The 20,148-nt window shown below is 40.3% G+C and overlaps 1 protein-coding gene across 1 annotated transcript in view; it reads left to right on the top strand.

Annotated features, from left to right (window-relative positions):
• The window catches only part of uvrag (UV radiation resistance associated), a 173,284-nt gene that overhangs the window by 42,903 nt on the left and 110,233 nt on the right, over positions 1–20,148 (top strand). The window contains exons 8-9 of the mRNA XM_015394627.1: positions 5,167–5,293; positions 18,247–18,331. Of these exons, the coding sequence (XP_015250113.1) occupies positions 5,167–5,293; positions 18,247–18,331 (212 nt within the window). The remainder of the gene's footprint in view (positions 1–5,166; positions 5,294–18,246; positions 18,332–20,148) is intronic.

The raw sequence follows: 20,148 nt of genomic DNA, 5'->3' as shown, positions 1-20,148 counted from the left end.
GGGTGATTTCCAGAAAAATAAAATAAAAATTAAGAAACGATTAGAAATGGCGTCTGCACCTTGAAGACGGCGACTAATTCTAAGACGCTGGCTGAGTTTTGGATTTCAGTTGACAGTGAAATAACCACAGCTATCCAGGGTGGCTTTCGATGTGTTGATGCCGTTTGGCACTACCTACTGCGAAAAGACTTTCTCAGCTCTGATGTACCTAAAAAAAGAAATACGGATAGTATTTTGAATATGGAGGATGTTCTCCGAGTAGCGGTCTCCAACATTAAACCAAGATTGGTCCAAACATATTGCACATCCATCTCATTAGGCGAGGTCAAGTTCAAATTAGTAAATAGTAATTTACTGTAGAATAATGTTATGGCTGTTGTGCTATTTTGTGCTTGTGTTTGGATACGTCTATAGTGCGTGCGAGGTTGCGCGCAATATTTATATACGTTTATAGTGGGGGGTCCTATGTCACTTGCACCGTCATGGACTGAAGGTTTTGGGAACCTCTGTGATAGCAGGCCAGGTAGGACCAGAAGGTTGAGAAGTTATGGAGTTATTTGTAAATGGGGAAATATTTGCCCCTCGAGACTAAATCCTACATTAGAAAAACAAAACTTCGTTAAATTGTTGTTACATGACTTAGCCAGCTATGGATTCAGCGTTCTCAACTTACATGGATCAGTTAATGAGAAGAGCTGCCTGGACGGATCAGTGCTCAGAAAAGGCTTTATTATTGAACTAAATAATTGTTCAAGCTAATTCCGAAGTCAAAACATGCAAAAAATTTAACCCATCTCATTCTAAATCAAAAACCAACATTTAGTAACACATAAAACTAAACGGTAACAATGGATAGCGAATGAGGGAGCAGCAATGCACACACTTCAGGGCAGTGGTGACCTAGTGGTGAGGGCATTGTGCTTGGAATCCTGAGGTTCTGAGTTTAAACCCCACTCCCACAGACTGCCACTCAGGGTCCCTGAGTAAAGACAAAAACTTCACGTCATTTCAGGGCATGGCTGCTGAATGCACCCAAACTTTTGTTTATAAAAAGTTTTTGCACTCTCCTGGTCTCCAACGCTGCTCATTGTAGTACCAACAGTATATGTAATAGACTATAATCCACTTTAAGTCGCTAAAACTGCAATTATTTAAAGTTTAGCAGTTTGTTCTACTGTGTTGCAGAAGTCAACATAGCTGTTAATAAATAAACTCTCAAAATGCCTCATTTTTCATTTCTTTTCTACCACACCCCCCTGCAATGATACTCCACCACCCCTAGAGGGCACATTCTTTAGTTTGGGAACCATTGCACTAATGAAACAGTCAACTAACGCACTACCAAAACCGATACAAAACCCCCCATATCGCTAATGTTGGCCAAAAATATTGGCCAGCTATTTTATACGTCTGTCTCTAATAATCACACAAACAATGAGGCAATATTTTAGATTAATAAGAGTTTTCTGAATGAAGCTCAAATGCAAATATGTTGAAGGAAATGATCCTGGTACCACTTATTCTTCTCAGGGGTTTAATTTTTAGTAAAAAATACTGTAAGAACTTTTTATTTTTGCTCTCTGAATGAATCCTCTCGCGTTAAAGGTTGGTATTTCATGAAGTTTAAGACCTTTTACACATCTCTACAAGGGTTACCAATAAATGGGGCGATGTCCTTGAAAAGTTTTTTTTTTTTGCGTCCATGGCTTTTCATGCCTATATGCTGAACTGATTTCAGACAGCTGGCAGCTTTTCACGTCCACCTTTAGAGGCGAATCTGAGAATTTATGCACTGCTGCACCACGTGCTAAAACTTGAAGGGTTTTAGTGCAGCTGTTACAGCTGCTGCCCTTCCTTATGTTCTTTTGATATACTTCTTTCTTTTGTGTTGTGCTTCCCAGACCCTCACCTTGACTATATAAGCTCCCCTGCTAGCTTTAGCCTTCCCACAGAAACATTAAGCCTCCATCCTCTCTGCTACAAAAAAAAAAAAAAAGTCTCTGATTTTTCTCCAATATTGAAACATTCCTTTAAACCGTCTTCGGTGCCCAAATCGGCTAATAAATCACCTAATCCCTGCCTCTAGCTCTTTTTAAAAGCGCGGTAGAGTGGAGCATTGTTGGACTCTTCTAAGGCTTTAGCCTTTTCAGAGCTTTCCCCTTGGACGTATTATTGAGCCTGGATCAATGGAGGGCAGAGCGCCCCTTTCACCCTCTCACCCACACTCTGTCATTAATCTGCTGGGTTCTAACATGCCCCCCCCCGCCCCCTCCTTATTTACTCAGCTGACCCACTGCTGTTTGATGTTCAGTAAGAGGCAGGCAGGCCCTGGGACACACACACACACACACTGATGCCTGTGACCCACTCGTCAACTCTAAGCTCAGTGAAAGTGTAGGAGGATGAAGCTTCGTGCCAAAGACAGAGGTGGTTAACATGCAAGCGCCACGGCGAGGACGCAGCAAGGGGAAGGAGGTTCTATCAGTCCCCCCCCCCCCTCAGCAATTTGCTAGAAGCAGCGTATCTGTATTTCCTTAGATCCACACCGCGATCACTATCTGATTGCGTGTGCGAGATGTCACAGTCCCTCCCTGCTGGGTGTACCGGGATCAAAAACAAGCGCCATCTCTGCCAAATCTTCATCATCCATCTCATTCCCAGCTTTAACTGTTCTTATCCGACAACTCGTACTGCAATTTATTCTGCCTTTTAAATCTGATCTGGGTCTGTTTGAAGTGGGCTTACGCTTCGGCTCTGACTTGATATTTTTCATTATGCAGTTTTATTCAACACCAGCTGTTTATTGCGCTTTATTCCACATCTGGATCCATCTGTCCATTCAGCTGTTCCTTTTTAGATCGTTAGCACTCTGCAGGGCACGCCACCCACTATTGAATAGAGACATAAGAGGCACACTCTATGGGGAACGCAAGATGTTGCCTCGGATGTTTGTGCTCATTAGGGATCATTGTGATCTGATGGAGGTCTATGTTTTTACGCCAAAGATCCCAACAAAGAGTCTTTTTCCATGTCTTCTCTGATTTTTTTCATTTTTATGGTTCATCTCTCATTTTCTCAGGTTGTTCGCTGCATTTATCTGCCTCTTTGTTTCCCTCCATCCATTTTCCGTCACTTTTATCCCAAGTTGGGTTGCGATTGGTGCTGGTGCAGGGTTCACCCGGCACAGGTCGCCAGTCCATTAAAGGGGAACACAGGGCAACCAGCCATTCACGCCCCCAGTCACACCTAAGGAGAATTTATAGAAGCCAATTAACCTAACAGTCATGTTTTTGGACTGTGGAAGGAAGTCAGAGTACCCGGAGAGAACCCACACATGCACAGGGAGAACATGCAAACTCCATGCAGAAAGAATTGAACCCGGGACCGTCTTGCTACAAGGCAACAGTGCTACCCACTGCTCCACTGTGCATCCCTGCCTTTTTATTTCCATCATGGATATTTTCTACTTCCTCTGCTGCCTCTTAAAACACATTCCTCAATAATAAAACCCTGATAGTGCCTCTGTCTGCGTCGGTTTAAAATACGCACCTGTTTGAACTGACATGTTGTCCGATTGAAGCTGGGAGGGGGAATCAAACAAAGCAATACTGAGATCCTCTGTGTGGAAAATGTCCACACCCATCCTGGTTTAAATTCCAAATTAGTGGTCAGAATCATCAGCTGAGAAGTGACTGTCTCCATAAAAGTGGCAGATGAGGATGTCTGCTGCTCTGCAGCATTCATGCTTTGGTGTTTTAACTCAGCAACAATGGTAGAGTGTTGGAATTCTGTCATTTTACAACAAGAAAAAATGAGCATCCCATTAAAATAACCCTGAAGTCAGCCTCTTAAAGGCTCCAATAGATTTCCTCTGATGGGTTAAAAAAAGAGCTACATTTTTAGACCTTGAAGGCCTCAGTTATAGAAGTAAAATTACCTTTGTGTCTCATGCTGGAGAAATTTAGGGTTTGACGGTAGCAAAAACTGTTTGACAGAAGCAGAGGTGTTTAATTATAATTTACATACTCAGTTACGTTTGCTTTAGTAACATTTTGAAATAAATATACTAATTGGAGTAGTTGTTATTTACTGTATGCTTTTATTTAACTAATATAGCTATTCATTTGATAGGAAGATTCAGATCAGGTAATCCGTATATCCAAAATCATTTATGGGTCCAATAGGCCTGCAGCTATCGATTATGTAAATATTTAATTCATCTATCACATTTTTTTTTTCATTTAATCTAAAAAATATATAAAATCTAAAAAAAAACACTTTAGTAAATTATGTATTTAAATAAGCGAATGTTTTGAATTGAGGGAATTTTAATAGAATTTTTTGAAATCAGTGAAATCGGGTATTTCCTGTAAGGTTCAGTAAGACTTCTGCACCTGTTGGTTCGCTGTTCATAAGCAATGTGCTTGAATTTGTCTGGGACAGTTTTTTTTAGAATTGTATTTTTAAATACAAATCTAAACTCTATATATATTATTTTACCAACTTAGGAATAAAAATTTATTTCAGACAATTTTGACAAACGACAATAAACAACAATAAATAAATCAACCAAATACACACAAGAGACTAGTTAACATCAACCAAACCAAACACCAATTTGATACACTGAAAACAAATCTGTTATGAACCATTCAGTGATTTCTATAGTATATTTGAGCTACAGGCGAAAGAACTTCTGAACCAGGTTGATTTTGATTTTTTTTCCTATATAATCCATTTGGTAAAGCTGAGTTTGACCCCTGACCTCATAAACTGATCTTATCAATGGCTGGAACCTCACACAGCTTAACGTGCGGCCGGGCTTTCCCACGACGGAGGCTCATTACTGACGGGTTTCACCAGGAGCCCTGATCTCTGGGCTTAGCGACGTGTTTTCAAAAGTCTGATCAGTCTTTTTCTTTCTTGTCATTAGTTGTTGACCCTAGATTGTGGATTATAAACGAAAGCTCTGCCTTTGTGGACGTGCTTTAAATTAGTGAAATGTGGGATAAAGCAACTAAAACAAAGTGTGTTGCTGGAAAACCTTCTAGGAATTTTGGGATTTAACGAACATCCATTAAAGTCAGAATCTGTCTGTGGCCGCATGCTGAGCGTTTTACCTCATGGTCTTCCTCTGTGTCCTCTCTGTTTGTTTTCACCGAGCAGAAGAAGGAGCGGGAGTGCATGCAGCTGCGCATCGCCGTGCTCCGCAGTGAGCTGCAGCGGCAGAAGAAGGCGCTTGGCCGGGAGACGGACATTCGACAGAAGGAGAGGGCGCGGCTTCAGAAGAAAGGTAACTCGGATGGAAGGAGACGAAAACCACATTTCCGTTTATAAATGGAAACCAAGGTTACAGCTGGACCCGCACGGTGATTTTAACTACATGAATAGTTGTAATAAATGCCAAACCTCTTAGAAAATTCCTTTCACTAGTTTGTTTTCTAGTGAGCTTTTGTATTGTTTAATTCTCCTTGGTGTAATAAAATACCAATCTTCACTTTCTCCTCCAATAACAGCTCAGCCAGCGTAGAATTACTCACCGTTTGCTGTTTTAACCCTGTGACCTTGCTAAACCTAATGCAGACGCACAAGTAGAGAGAAATGAAAAGAGCTTCTGCAACTCATTTATTAGCCTCAAGTGGAGTCGGTTTACTCAAATACTTAATGCACTTGTGTTAGAAAACTTGTTATGATGGTGAAAACATGTGCAACTAATTCCAGCATCAGCCCTTTTTACTGTTTTCAGAAATGTCTTACACTTGACACCATCTCAGATCCCACGAGGATAGAAAATGATTAAATGCATGAGAGATATTTTTATTTTACCATGATGAACTCTTTTTCATTCTAACATGCTTTCTCAACAGAAACAGATGTAAGTTAAGTGTGCAAATAAATGTGAACTAGGTAACCCAAATATAACACTCTTTCTGTGAAGCTAATATCATACAGGTAGCGTTAGCTTATGTTACTGGGAGGTTCGTTTCATTAAAGCACATACAAGATTTTAACAGACTCATTTGGAGTTTAGATGGATGCCCTTTGGTTTTTTTGACAGTCACCCCCTTTATCGACCGCTAAAGAACTCGCTTCTCTCTGCAGAATGGACGTGTTTTTCAGGAAACATAATATTCCATTCACAGGTTTGAAAAGGAAAACTCTACCTCGGGATAAATTAGCATTCAGTTGCTGACCAATGCTGAGCTGAACTGTTGGTGCTCTTTCCCAAACTCCCAACCGAAGAGAGAAAAGATAAATGCTGTTTGGCTCTGCTGTTTGTTGTAAACCTTTCTAATCAGCCCACATGCATTAGCCTGTTTTATGATCTGGAAAAAAACCTGCATTTATTATGAAGCTATTGCTTTTGGCGACAGGTGTTTACAGTGTTCTATAAAGCTGCTGATTTTGTTTGTCTCATCGGATCCCATCTTTGAAGGTATTCAGGATTTATTAAATGTGGTACATTTTCCAAACTTCCTTTTGAATCCCATACACTCCCATTGGGGGGGTGATGGCCCAGTGGTTAGAGCAGTGCGCTTGTGCTCGGAGAAGGTTGCAAGTATCCGGTTTGATCCCCACAGCTTGCACTCTGGGTCCCTGAGCAAGACCCTTAACCAACACTGCTCCCTGGGTAGCGCACAATGGCAGCCCACTGCTTCCCAAGGGGATGGCTTAAAATGCAGAGATAAATTTCTCCTGTGTGAGATTAATAAAGTTCAATTAGTATTATAATTAATATAATAATTATTATCATTAAATTGAAAAACATCCATTTGTTCATGGATCTAGATAAAAATGTAGACTTATTAACTTAAAGTTTTTCTCTTTCTTTTTTGTCTTACAAAGTAACTAAAAATAGCCTAAATGCATTGAATGAATTAGACAAATGTATGAGTTTGTCGATTTATTTATTCTTGCATAAACAAATAAATCAGTAAGTTCCAAGCATCCAGGGTTCAGTATCTGCTTAAATGATCCAAGATGGGGTGATGCCGGGTTCTCTCTGTCACCAGCAATAACAGGAAGCAAAAATGATAAAGTTGTCACATTTGATCACGTTTCAGACACAAGCTATAGTGAAATTTTGTTGATATCTGAAGAACCGGAGTAAAACTGTGTGGAGGTTGAGATGCTAAACAGCTAATGGGCTTCTACTATATAGAGTTTTAGCAAGTTCGAGGAGCCCAAAGCCCTTTATGCAATATATGAGCAATGCTGCCATGCAGTCACCTCTGAGGTGACCAGCAGGTAGGGCGGGAGAGAAGTCCTACCCAAGGATGAACCCCTACCTCCTCAGGCAGTGTTGCTGTGTACAAATCAAAATTGTTGAATGTGTGAGAGGCATGTGATTGGATTCTGTGTTCAACCTCCCTTTACTGCTATTCCTGCAGCTTGTCTTCTGAGATAAACGTCTTACAGCTTTGGGCAGAAGGAAGCATTCTAGTTAAAGATACGGTTCAACTAAATCGTACCACAGATTTTCCACCGGATTTTTGTCTGGTTCTTTCTAACACACAGATGTGTGGTCAGGGGTGAGGTGTGCCACATCGAATGGAGGTCTGGACAGAACCACTGAACCGAACACATTCTTCTAAAGGTTCAGTTCAACAACAAGCAGTGTCCTTCTCTGCTGCCCACAGCCAAACAGACATATCTCCCTCCATTGACCCAAAGCTCTCCGGTCACACATCCAAGGTTTTATATTCCACCTTGGGCCAAATGAGCAGAAGCTGGTTTTTCCTTGGCTTCTCCCAGGTGAAAAGACAGCTGGAGAGACTGAACCAGAACAAGGCTGCAGGTCCAGATGGTGTCCGGCCCAGAGTCCTGAAGGCCTGTAGGTTTCTACAGCACCTCCACAACCTTGGCCTGACCCAGGACACCGTTCCAGTGATGTGAAAGACCTTTAGGACAAAGAAAAGTAAATATCCATCAGTCATCTGTGACAAGACTTGTTACCCTGACATCCTAAACCCTGCAAATAAGCAGCTATCAGGACCCCCTGCAGTTTGTTTATCGCCTTGGAGTTAAAGTTGAAGATGCCATCATACACCTGCTTTAACAAATCCTTTTTCATTCAGACATGGCCGAAAGCACTCATGTTCTTTGCTTTCTTCAGTGAATTTAACACCATTCTATGGAAGAAAAATGGTCTCGTTGGATCTGCCTTTTATTTTTACAGCAAATTTTAAACGCTCAATTATTTTACACCTTATTTTAAACATTGAAGTTTTTTACACATTAGATTCCTTACACTGAATTTGTATCTGGTGAAAATTCACCTGCAAAGAAATTCAGCTCCAAAAAATTCACCTGTGAAAAAATCCGCCATAAAAAAAACATCGCCTGCAAAAATTCAGCTCCAAAAAATTCAACCTCCAAAAATTTGCCTGCAAAAAAATTTGGCTGCAAATGTTTTGACCTTTTGGTGAACTCAAGCCAAAGCAATCTACACTCAGTGCAGTCGAGCAGCTTGTAGCCAATGACATTAGCTGATTCGGACAGGAAAAAAAAAAAAGATTGCCACCGGCCGCTTCTTCCATATCAAACCAAGAGCCCTGGCAGACAGGGGTGCCACACTAGCTTTGATTGGCTCAGTTTGCCGACTGGGGTTCAAGGAGACAGAAGAAGAGATACAAAAAGCAACTGTAAAAGGTGACACCATCCAGGAAACACACAGCCAGGCAGACGAGCTCTGAGCCAGCTCCCGTGTCAGAGGATGAAGAGACACTACACGGAATTTTACACTGAATTTGACCAGATAAAAATTCAGTGTAAGTAATTCAATATGAAAAAAAAAATCAGTGTTTCAAATTTGGTGCTACAAAAGTTCAGTGTTTAAAATATGGTGTACAAAAAAGGCAGATTTCAGTGAGACTGTTTTTCTTCCATACCATTCTTCCTGATTGTTTTTTTTTAAATGGTAAAAAAACTCTTAGGTTAAGGCTTTAAGAATCGCTTCGATCAGAAACAGACCACAGTTTTTACCTAAAACTGAGGGAAAATGGGCTACCTCTGCATCGCTAGTCTGGCAGATGGCGCTGTGGAGCCCTTTTGCTGTGCGGCGCAGTGCTATAACTGTAGTTGAGTCAGTCACATCGGAAGATGTGGACTGACTCGAACCCCAAGCAACATGGATACCAAAAAAAGTGAATGATCAATATCATCTGATGAACTTAAATAAATGTTGCTTTTTTTAATCGAGAAATTCAATTTCGTATATATAATATCGTAACGCAACACCCGTGCCAATACTTACCCCTACCTTCACTCCAGTCTTAACTCTTTGGCTGCAAGTTTCCATGTCCCTGCTTAGTGAAGCATCCCCATAGCATGGTGCTGTCACCACTATGCTTTATAACAGGATGGTGTGGTTTGGATGATGGGGTCTGGGTAATAGTTTAGTTGACATTACCTTTAACTAGTCCAGTTTCCCTAAATCAAAGCCTACATCCGGAAAGCTCCTTTTGTACTTTGTATTTGAAAGCCTGTGGAATAATCTTTAGTATCGGTAACGCAGAGTAGGTAGACGTTTTCTGTACGATATGTGTATTGTATTTTGGTGTTGCGTATTGCAGGCTAACAAGGAACGCAAATGACTGCTCATTCCAAAGGGGCGGACCCGTTCGTGGTTTCAGTTCGCATTTTTTCTAAGCCAAAACAAGGCTTTGTTTTTGGTCCACTCTATAAAGCCTCAAACTCAATGCTGTTTCTGACATTTTGAATTGAAAAAGCTTCATGGATGTGAAGCAAAATGTCTTCAAACTTGAAAACAAAGTCCTGGATTGTTTTTTCACTTTTTTTGAAAGGCTTCTCTGTGCGACTTTCCCAGTCTACTGCATTGTTGTGCAGGAATGTTGTCCAAGTTTCTTTGATAATCCAGTTGCTTTAACTGGTTTTAGCTATCTGGCAGATTGTTATACACGGTGATGCTATATTCCTGTGGCCACAAAACAGCCCAAGTCCTCACCCCTCCACTGCCATGCTTAATAAAAATGCTAAAGACATCAGGTCTGTGATGTGAACAAAAGACGATGTAGATAGAGATCAATATAAGTATATTCTAAATCTGCTTTCTGCTGGCATTAATATGTTTTAAAACTGTAAAATCAATAAATAACAATATGCAGCAAGCATGACTTCAGGGATCAGGTTCTTATAAGTTGGCCTGATACAACATAACGCCCTCAAAAGTGTTGTTAAGGCCATGCTTTGACGGTATGGTTGAACTCGGTGCTCCTACCCGACATCAAACACGTGGTTTTAATATTACGGCTATCAGGTGTTTGTGTTTATTGGATTAGTAGCATGTGTTTAATGTATAGAGTATTTTACACATTCCAGTGTTTATTGGATCCAGCAAACTATCAAGGTGTTATTGACATTTTAACAGGGTGTTCAAATAAACCGCAATATTCCTCCTGGGGTTACCATAGCAACATTTAATCTTTAGTTGTAGTTTTTTTTCATTTATTCCTCTCTTCTCACTGTTGAGGGTCTCATCTGTACCTGGTCATGTGCTTCCCCTACTTCTCACACTTTCATTGCGAGTTGTAACAAATTATCCCCGTCAGCCATTTTTTTTTTCTCTGCAAACCAGCTTTCTCTAATCTAGAGACTTGGATCATCCTGATAAAGGTAGAGGTTTTAGAGGTGTGTCTGCCAACACATGAGATGGGAATATAGACGTTTTTACTTAATCATTAAAATATCACTTAAGAATTACTAATACTTGTTCATGTATTGTCTGACAGATCTGTGTGGTCCCTCTTTGCCATCTTGGACATTGTGAGTAGGAGAATTTTCTTGATGAACAAGAAATTCTGGTACCCCTAGTAATGACAAAGTCTTCCTAAATGCAGACACAGTAACTGCTTCAGTCCACGTGATGTAGGGCAAAGTGTCGGTACCACCTTTTTCTTTTGTTTCTCCTTTTAAAGCTATGAGTTCACAATAAAAGTAGTTATTTCCCCAGCCTGAAAGGAATCCCTTTGGTCCTGCAAGGGTCACGCTCTTGTCACAATTTCCTCCTGTCTGTTTTCCCTCCCTCCACCTCGAGCAGACGACATAAATCAGGCCTGTGAGCAGCATTTATTGTACTTAGCAACGGTGGTTGTTCTCACGCTCTGCCGCATTGCCAGGTTTCCTGACCAATAAATGTCAGTGGTTAACTTCCTTAAGTGTGAGGAACAGTATTTTGTAGAGTGGGTTTTGTCACCTCAGAGAGAGGGGTCTCATATTGAAGCTATCACCATTAGGGCTCCTTTAGCAGAAGCTCAGTTTTATGCACTGACTTTTACCAGCAGGTTGTTGGACGCTTGACTACCTGTGCTTCCCTGTTCATTGGCTCGACAATTTCTGTTGGTTTTCTGTTAGAAAACTTAAAATTCAGCCAAACAATATGGCCATATCAAAGCACAAGTATTAGAAGCAAAAATCAGTCTTGTTTTATGGCTATCAGCGGACCTATAATAGATAGAAAACATGCTAAACAGAAAAAAAAAACGAAAAATGGGACCTAGAGCTGTTAATGATGCACTCTCTAAGGCTCCAATTTTCCATGACCCTATTGGCCTAAATACCTACACTTGGTCCTGATTTTTTTTTTTTTTAATCAACGTTAGAAATGTAATTCCTAAATAAGAGTCAAGGTGAGATCATGCTATTGCAATAAAAGAGGAGTTTGTTGTCAAATGGTCTCCTGCTCTTAACCAGGGGCGCATATACACGTAGCAAGAACTGTTCCTTTGGAAATGTGAAAAAAGGTTGTTTCAAGCTAGCTTGATGCAGACGAATACACTGTACATGTTTTCAAAGTTCATGTTATTACTGTAACCATGTTGACTCAAGTGTTAATGTATGAACAACTTGGTACGTTAAAACACAGAGTAGCAGTAAGTTACTTTGACTCCGAACTAATTGGGTTAGAAGGCTCTGATGGACCTTGTGTGTTATTTAAAATAAGTTATAGCAAAAGTTTTCCAACTTTCTTTACTTCATCTTTTTTTCCTATCATGCTCAGATGGAGTGCCTTATTTTATTTGGTTCAGAGGTGGTTTTTTCACAGCTTCTATTCCTTATAAAACAAGGGTGAATTGTGTCCTGAAGTGTTTGACCTGAAGCTGAAATTTCCACCATTTGATTACATATAAATATTCTCAGCTGCTTTCGTCCACTGCTTTTTAGTTTAACACAATGCAGTCTTTGTTAGCTTGATATGAACTTTTATGGCCAAACAGCCAGCTCTCTGGTATGTTTTAAAGAGTTTTTTTGTGGCGGTGTTGCTTCTCATCTGACAAACTAACAGTGAACAGATTGTCCTCTGATGAGGTAAGGAATCAAGAACTGAGATCAACTATGCTGTTGCGCTCATTCCACTAAATCTCTCTGAATATGTAAGGTCTTATAAAAAGTATTTATTTCTCTCAAAATTCCCCCATGTTTTGTCACATCACAACCTCAGACTTTAATGTAGTTCCATAGAATCGTATTTGATAAAAGGAAACTTAAACTTTCATTGAGCTAAAGTTCTAAAGCATTTGTATTTAGTCTCTTCCAAGTTTTTTTATTTTTTTATTTTTACCTCTATGATTACAGTTGTGTGTCTCAAACTACTCTGCACTTCTACAGACCTAAACTTAGACCCTCAAACTGTTATTTCCAAATACTCCTTTGGATCCTCAGTTGCATTTAGATCTTCAGGTTGATTAAATTATTTTAACATATAAATACGGCAAATTAATCTTTAATCCTAGTTAACTTATGAATACCTCAAAGGATATGCTCCATGGGAACCCTCTGATCGGATCTGATCTGGTCTGGTCTGGGTCTTGGTCTTGTCGTCATAGGGGCTTGTTTTAGTCTTGGACTTGGTCTTGGCCTTAGAGCGTCTGGTCTGGTCTTGGACTTGGTCTTGGTCTGCTTTGGTCTGGTCTTGGACCTGGAGTCATAGGGTCTGGTCTTGGTTTTGATCTTGGACTTGGTCTTGGACTTGTAGGGTCTCATCTTGGTTTTAGTCTTGGACTTGGTCTTGGCCTAGGAGGGTCTGGTCTTGGACTTGGTCTGGCATTGTCTTGGTCTTGGCATCTTAGGGTCTAGTCTTGCTTTTGGACAAAAAAACACAGCCTTGAATCCATCACAAATTTCCACCAAAGCTGACTTTACTGGTCTGATTTAAAAGCTAAAAGCCGATGCATTTAAAACACAATAAAGTCCATGTCTTCAATTAGAAAATGTGGAGCAGCTCAACGAGTATCTTAATTTAATAGATAGATACAGGTGGATATGGAAAAAATAAGTGAGAACTTTACCTGGGAATTTAAATCTTTTAGTGATCAGGTTTCCTTTTGTTTCCTAACTTCTTTTTTAGCTGAAATTAAACTAGGCAGCATGTATTGACACTTTTATACAGTCTGTTATTTCTCTCGATATTGAATACCTTGTACTACCAGTAACATCCAGTTAGGGCTGAAGATATGGCCACAACTTATCACATTTATGTTTTTTTTTAAGTTTAGTTGATAAGGTATTATTCTAATATCTTTGAAAAATAAATAAAGGCCTCAGAACAACAGCCAAGAATGCCCACAACAAACAATAATTTTACCAATAATAATAATAATATACATTAAACCTGAAAACTCAGTGACAAATGCTATAATCACAAACTAATGTTTATTAAGATATTGAAAATGTAATATCAGTATTATTGAATAAAATTATAGCATAATATATATTGATACTAACTTATTGTCTGACTTTAAGTCCAGTATTACTAGAATAATCCCCAGAAGCCCCTTGGGCTTGCATTTCTCTGCTGTATTTCCTTCTACATCACCCATGTTATGAGAAGGACCTCATAGTTTACTAGGTCGTGTCAAAACTCTAAAAAGAAATGTTAGAAACCAATTCATAATTCAATTTCACCCTTGCATTTATCCAGATTATATAGTAGCCAATATTTTCTATTTTCTGTGGGGGTGTTTGGAGAAACCTGTATCCAGAGTAAAACATCTGTGCTGCAGTAGCTTCTGCTACGGATTGTCTGTCCGTATCATACCACTGTACAAACGGGAACAGGTTAGAGACATGAAAGGATGGGAAGATTGATGGGCACACAAGATAGGGTCGAGCCACGCATTACATGAAAGAGGTGGTGGGATACAGGCCTCTGTCATTCGTGTTAAAATATGTTTTCATGTCATCACTCAGAACAGAGGGATGGACTGTCTGATCTCTGTCTGATGCTATCTGCCCAGACAGCTAATCTGATTGAGATGTTTCCTTCAACCTCTCTTTTCTCCATCAGCCTCTCACCTTATACCCTTATGATGCCTGTGGGGAAAGCCTGCATGTAGGTGGAAGGACTTGATAACAAGCAGGCCCTCTGATCCATCTGATCACAAGTTGTCTGATAATCTTAAATGCTGCAAACTTCTACGAAGGCCAGCTGTTGTAAGACTGACTGTTCAACAGATTATCTTAATTAGTTCCTGGAAAATCTAATTTCAGACACATTCTTTACATGTTTTGAATTTGTGCACTTTAGAAAGGCTTTGTGGCTGTGTAGGAACATTGATGCACATATGCAGTACCCAGGCTTCACCTGACTATTACATTTATATATATACTGCTAAAAAAACATAAAGTTAACACGTAGAACACATAGTATGACTTCAATGAAAACAAAATTCTCTCCATAAAGGAGTGGTTCTGCAGACCACTTCTCAGTACCTTTGCTTTCTGGCTGATGTTTTCTTTTCTTTGAATGTTGGTGGGGCTTTCACACACTTGCTAACATGGACAGACTCTACAAGTGGTACAGAACATCCAGGATGGCACATCAATGCGAGCTATGGCAAGAAGGTTTGCTGTATCTCTCAGTATAATGCCCAGAGGCAGGAGACGCTAACAGGAGAAGGGCCAGTACACCAGAAGAGATGTAGGAGGCCGTAGGAGGGCAACAACCCAGCAGCAGGACCGCTACCTCCGCCCTTGTGCAAGGAGGAACAGGAGGAGCACTGCCAGAGCTCTGCAAAATGATCTCCAGTAGGCCATAAATGTTCATGTGTCTCCACAAATGGTTAGAAACAGACTCCATGAGGATGGTATAAGGGCCTCACGTCCAGGGATAAGGGTTGTGCTTACAAGCCCTTCAGAAAGCTTGGCAAGGTGTCCTGACCAACAGAATTGGCAAATTTATGGAGAGATATTTGTGCCTTCGGTTTGAGAGAACAGGAACCAATCCCAGCGTGCAGTGAGACAATACGCTAACACTCAAAACCGGTCTGGCCCGTGCTCAACTCTGGAAAAAACTCTTCTCAGCACACTCGTCGCGCTCAGTTCCATATGCGTGCTAGGATCCGTTTCTGCTCGCGCTCGACCTGCTCTCTCCGTGATCAACACCAGCTGTGCGCTCGACTGCCTCTCTGTGCTCGCAAATTCATAAATGTATGTAAATAAACCACACCATCAGCCAATCACGCCCAGCTTTTTTTCATCCAATCAAAGTATTCGTTCCAAATACTACATCCGGTAAAAAAAAAAAAAAACACAATCAGGAAATCAAACAACTCTTTTAGGTTCGTGGTCAACATTCAATTTGATGGACAGCAGATAGTACTATAAAATATCTTGAATTATCTCAAATAAATATCAGTAAAACAGTTATTAGATCATCACCTCATCCATCTCTTTTTGCCTGCTATTGATATGGATTTAATTTTGCTGTTTAAAAAGAGAAATCAGGAGGACATTTCAGATTCAAGTATGGTTCGATAGTATTAAGATAAAAATATTTTAGATATGGAAACATTTTTAGGGATCCTTCAATATATTCCAATATTAGGAATGGTGTTTCTTTTTAGTTACAGAATTTAATTTTAAATCGGGTAAAAGAATCAGTGATTGAATTCAGCCTCCTAAGGAGAAAAGTTTGTGATCATATTGGCGTTAGAATAGATTGAAGAAATTGTTCCTTTAAGAAGTTAAATTTTCTGTGATTCTAGTTCAGCGTTATATTCATTTAAACACAATCATTCAGTCAGCAGACAGTAGGATATATTTGTTTCAATCCCGATCTAGTTGTTTGCCAACCGCCATATTTACATACATTTATGAATTTGCGATCGCAGAGACTGAGTCGAGCGGGCAGAGAGACAGCTGAGTGCACAGCTGGTGTTGAGCGCGGAGAGAGCAGGTCGAGCGCGAGCAGAGACAGAACTGAGTGCGACAACAGTGCGTTGAGAAGAGTTTTTCAGAGTTGATCGCACCAATGTTGTATCACTGCGCGCTCGGATTGGTTCCTGCGTGCTCAAACCGAAGGCACAAATATCTCTCCATACTAATTCACCACTGGTACCCTGTGTGCTTCATAGATGAAACCAGGTTAACGCTGAGCACATGTGACAGACGTGAAAACGAGGATAGCGATCTGCTGCCTGCAACATCCTTCAGCGTCACCGGTTTGGCAGTGGATCAGTATCTGCTCCATGTGCTCCATGTGCTCGCCAGAGGTTGCATTGCTGCCATTAGATACTCAGATGAGATCCTCAGACCCCTTGTGAGACCATATGCTTGTGTAATTGGCCCTGGGATCCTACTAATTAAGGACAATGCTAGGCCTCATTTGGCTAGAGTTTGTCAGCAGTTCCTGCAAGATGAAAGCATTGAAGCTATGGACTGTCCTGTCCATTCCCCAGACCTGAACCCAACTGAACACTTCTGAGACATCATGTCTCGATCCATCCACCAATGTCATGTTGTACCACGGACTGTCCAGGAGGTGGGGGATGCTTTGGTCCATGTCTGGGAGGAGACCCCTCAGGAGACCACGTCGCACCTCATCAGGAGCGTTCCCAGGCATTGTAGGGAGGTCATACAGGCACGTGGAGGCCGCACCGAAGACTAAGACTCATTTTGACCTGTTCAAAGGACATTGCATCAAAGTTATGTCAGGCTGTAGTGTGTTTATCCACTTTAATTATGTGTGTGACTCCAATCCAGGCTTCAATTGGATAATTATTTGATTTCCATTGATGATTTTTGAGAGATTTTGTTGTCAGCACAATTTTGTACAGAATAAAGTATTAAATGAGAGTCTTTCATTCATTCAGATCTAGGGCGTGTTATTTAAGTGTCCCCTGTAATTTCTGAGCAGTATTTATAAGCAGGGAAAGTATATGCATTTTCCCATGTTTCTAGAATAAGAAATAAGAAAACCATCCCCCCTTTTATCCTGATGCTCTTAAATGAGGTCTAATGAAGTTTCCATTAAAAAAAATCCACCGAACTAGTAAATAGTGTCTGCTGTATGTCATTTAAATGATGCAGGGACAAATGTTCTGTGAAGTTCTTAAGGGTTTTGTTTCACAGAACCACACTGGGAGACCCAGCAGACTATGGGCTTGGACTGAAACACCTGGATTCAATGAGTAGGCAGGATAAGTGAAAACAAGTGATTATTTATTGGGCTTTTTTCCCCCACAAAACATAGAAAAAAACACTTTTTTCCAGAAAAATTGGGCAAAAGTCTGGTTGCTTTGGATTTAATCCGGTTTTTGTGGTTCATGTTTATATGAAGGCCTTTTAATCTCTTGCATAGAGAGCCGATTTATGAAGCCACCTAATAAAAGCAACAGTGTCATTTACTTGGTTTTGCATTCATAATTAAAAATGCTCGTAAATCATCCTCTTATTTTTTACCCACCTCAACATGTAGCCTCGCTGACTCAGTGAAAACAGGTTCCTGACAGGCTCAGAGGTTATTACAGAGTCACAACTGCTGCGGGAAAGCACCACATATTCATATGCACAATCAGAACATAAAACAAATGATTTTTGGCACAGAGATCAGAAAAATATCGGGTTACAACCCTACACTTATTATACCTCTGTGGTTTCTGGTTCCCTGCTGCTTCAACTCGTCTGTGTTTCAGTTACTCCTCTTCCTCCGGCTAGATCATCACCGCCTCTAATGATATCTATTCAATTTGTGTTTATGTTACCCACTCTGTATTTATGGAGTCTGACAAATCCTATAATCTCCATGCATATGTTGTCTGGTTTTATGTGGTGTCAAAAGGAAATGGTTTGTTCCCGATCAAAACAAAAAACCTCTTTCATCTTGCGTAAGTTTGACAGTGGAAGGAAGCCAGCACAACACAGGCCCACCTGGATGTTCAGATGTAACAGACCGAGGCACACAAACCTGATCATTTACATTTTTCTTTCTCTTTCTGCTTCTTTCAGAGGAAGTTTTTTCTACTCAGCACGAAAGTCTGAAGGAGGAGAAAGAGTCCTTAACAAAGTTGCAGAAGGAATGCACAGCCAAGAGGTAAGTGTTGGGATGTAATTAGACATTTCTACAGAAAATAGAAAACAAGTCATGCATTCATTTGTACATGCCAGGTCCCTGCCCTCTGAAATTGCAGCGTTTCTTTATCTAAATTAAATGATAACTAGAGAACAACCCGCTTCTTCGTCTTACTTTGCGTCTTTGAAACAAGAAGATGTTTGTCTCTGTGCATTCCTAAAAAAAACCCAAAGGCTTGGTTTTGTTCTGGCTTGTGGAACGATGTTGGGATGCATAAACTGGATGCTGCTTTTTGTATCCGAAAAATACCTGCCAGTTCCAGGGGGGTCACTGAAGCCCCAGGAAGGCCTGTGGGGGCCAAGAGATTCAGAGAACAGGATATTATTGCAGACACTTGGACATCTGCCTAAAACCCATTATGTGGAAATGTATGTTGTTCATGTAATCCTTCAAGTCTGGGACCTGAGACCCGGATCTGAGGATTGAGCTGGAATACCTTTAGCTGCAGACAGGAAAACTACAGCAGACTTGTTCTGCAATATTAGATTAAGAAGAAGGAACCTTGGAGAAAACTAAACAAAACCATGCAGAAAAAGTGCTGTAGTACACATGTAAACCAGATATCTACATACTCTTTAAAATCATTTTTTAAAGTCATTTTTTGATTATTTCTATTCTATTCAAACAACCTTAGTTTATATATTGATTCATTTAGGTTAGCATAGCAGACAGAGAGGAGGGCACTAGTGTTCAGATAATCTTGCTCCTCTCCTGCTTTGACATGAAGGACTTCCCTTCAGCAGCAAATTCAAATGTGCAGAACTGGAATTCGAAAAAAAAGAAAATTACAATAATCCACTGGACTCTGTTTCCAAGTTTGAAGACGTTTCGCCTCCGATCCAGAAAGCTTTTTCCAATTTAAAATGTCAGAAATAGCGTTGAGTTTGACGTTTTATACAGTAGCCAATCAAATCTTGTTTTTGTTTTGAAAACATGCAAATCGGAACAGATAAATAGTTCCACCCCTTTGGAATGGGGGTCATTTGGCTTCTTTTGTTAGCCTGCAATGCCCCATACCCGTCTAAGTGTCTGAAAGGTCGGTCGTTAAAGAGGATTGTTGACCTGGCTGAATAGGCGAGGTCCGCCGCTCTCCTGTGCAGGGGCTCGGGCTGCAATGATAGGGGGAAATGATTTAGCAATTGAGTTAATCTCTTCCCGCCAAACGACCCTCATTCCAAAGGGATTTACCCGTTCGTCCGATCCAATTTGCATGTTTTCAAAACAAAAACAAGGTTTTGATGGGCTACTGTATAAAAATCTCGAACTCAACGCTATTCCTGACAATTTGAATTGAAAAAGCTTCCTGGATCGGAGGCGAAACGTCTTCAAACTTGGAAACAAAGTCCAGTGGATTGGTTTTTTTAAAACTTTTTTTGGGAATTTGATTTCAACACATATCAGATTTCCCATTATCTGTTAAATAAATTCTAGTCCCTTACTGTTAACGTTGCTCATAGATCATAACTGCCTTTAAATTTCAGGTGGTTTCACAGATTTTTTTCCTCCTGGTGGTTCAGACGCACAGAGCAGCTACTCTTGTACATCATGTGTTTTTGATCCATTACTGATTCCCACCAAACTGAATGGACATTTCCTTTGTTTGCTCTTTCTCTCATCTTTACTCTGACTCAAAACACATCCCACCATACATTAAACAATAAGAGTTTTGTTGCAAAGAAGAACAGGTTCCAATGTATAAATGCCATCTACAGGATTGAATCCATATCAACATTTTAAACAAAGAGGGATTCATCTCAATATTATTATTGCAAAAGGAT

This window comes from Cyprinodon variegatus, unplaced genomic scaffold (assembly GCF_000732505.1).
Source record: "Cyprinodon variegatus isolate N-32 unplaced genomic scaffold, C_variegatus-1.0 Scaffold700, whole genome shotgun sequence".
NCBI lineage: Eukaryota > Metazoa > Chordata > Actinopteri > Cyprinodontiformes > Cyprinodontidae > Cyprinodon > Cyprinodon variegatus.
This window is presented reverse-complemented; position numbering and strand designations above follow the sequence as displayed.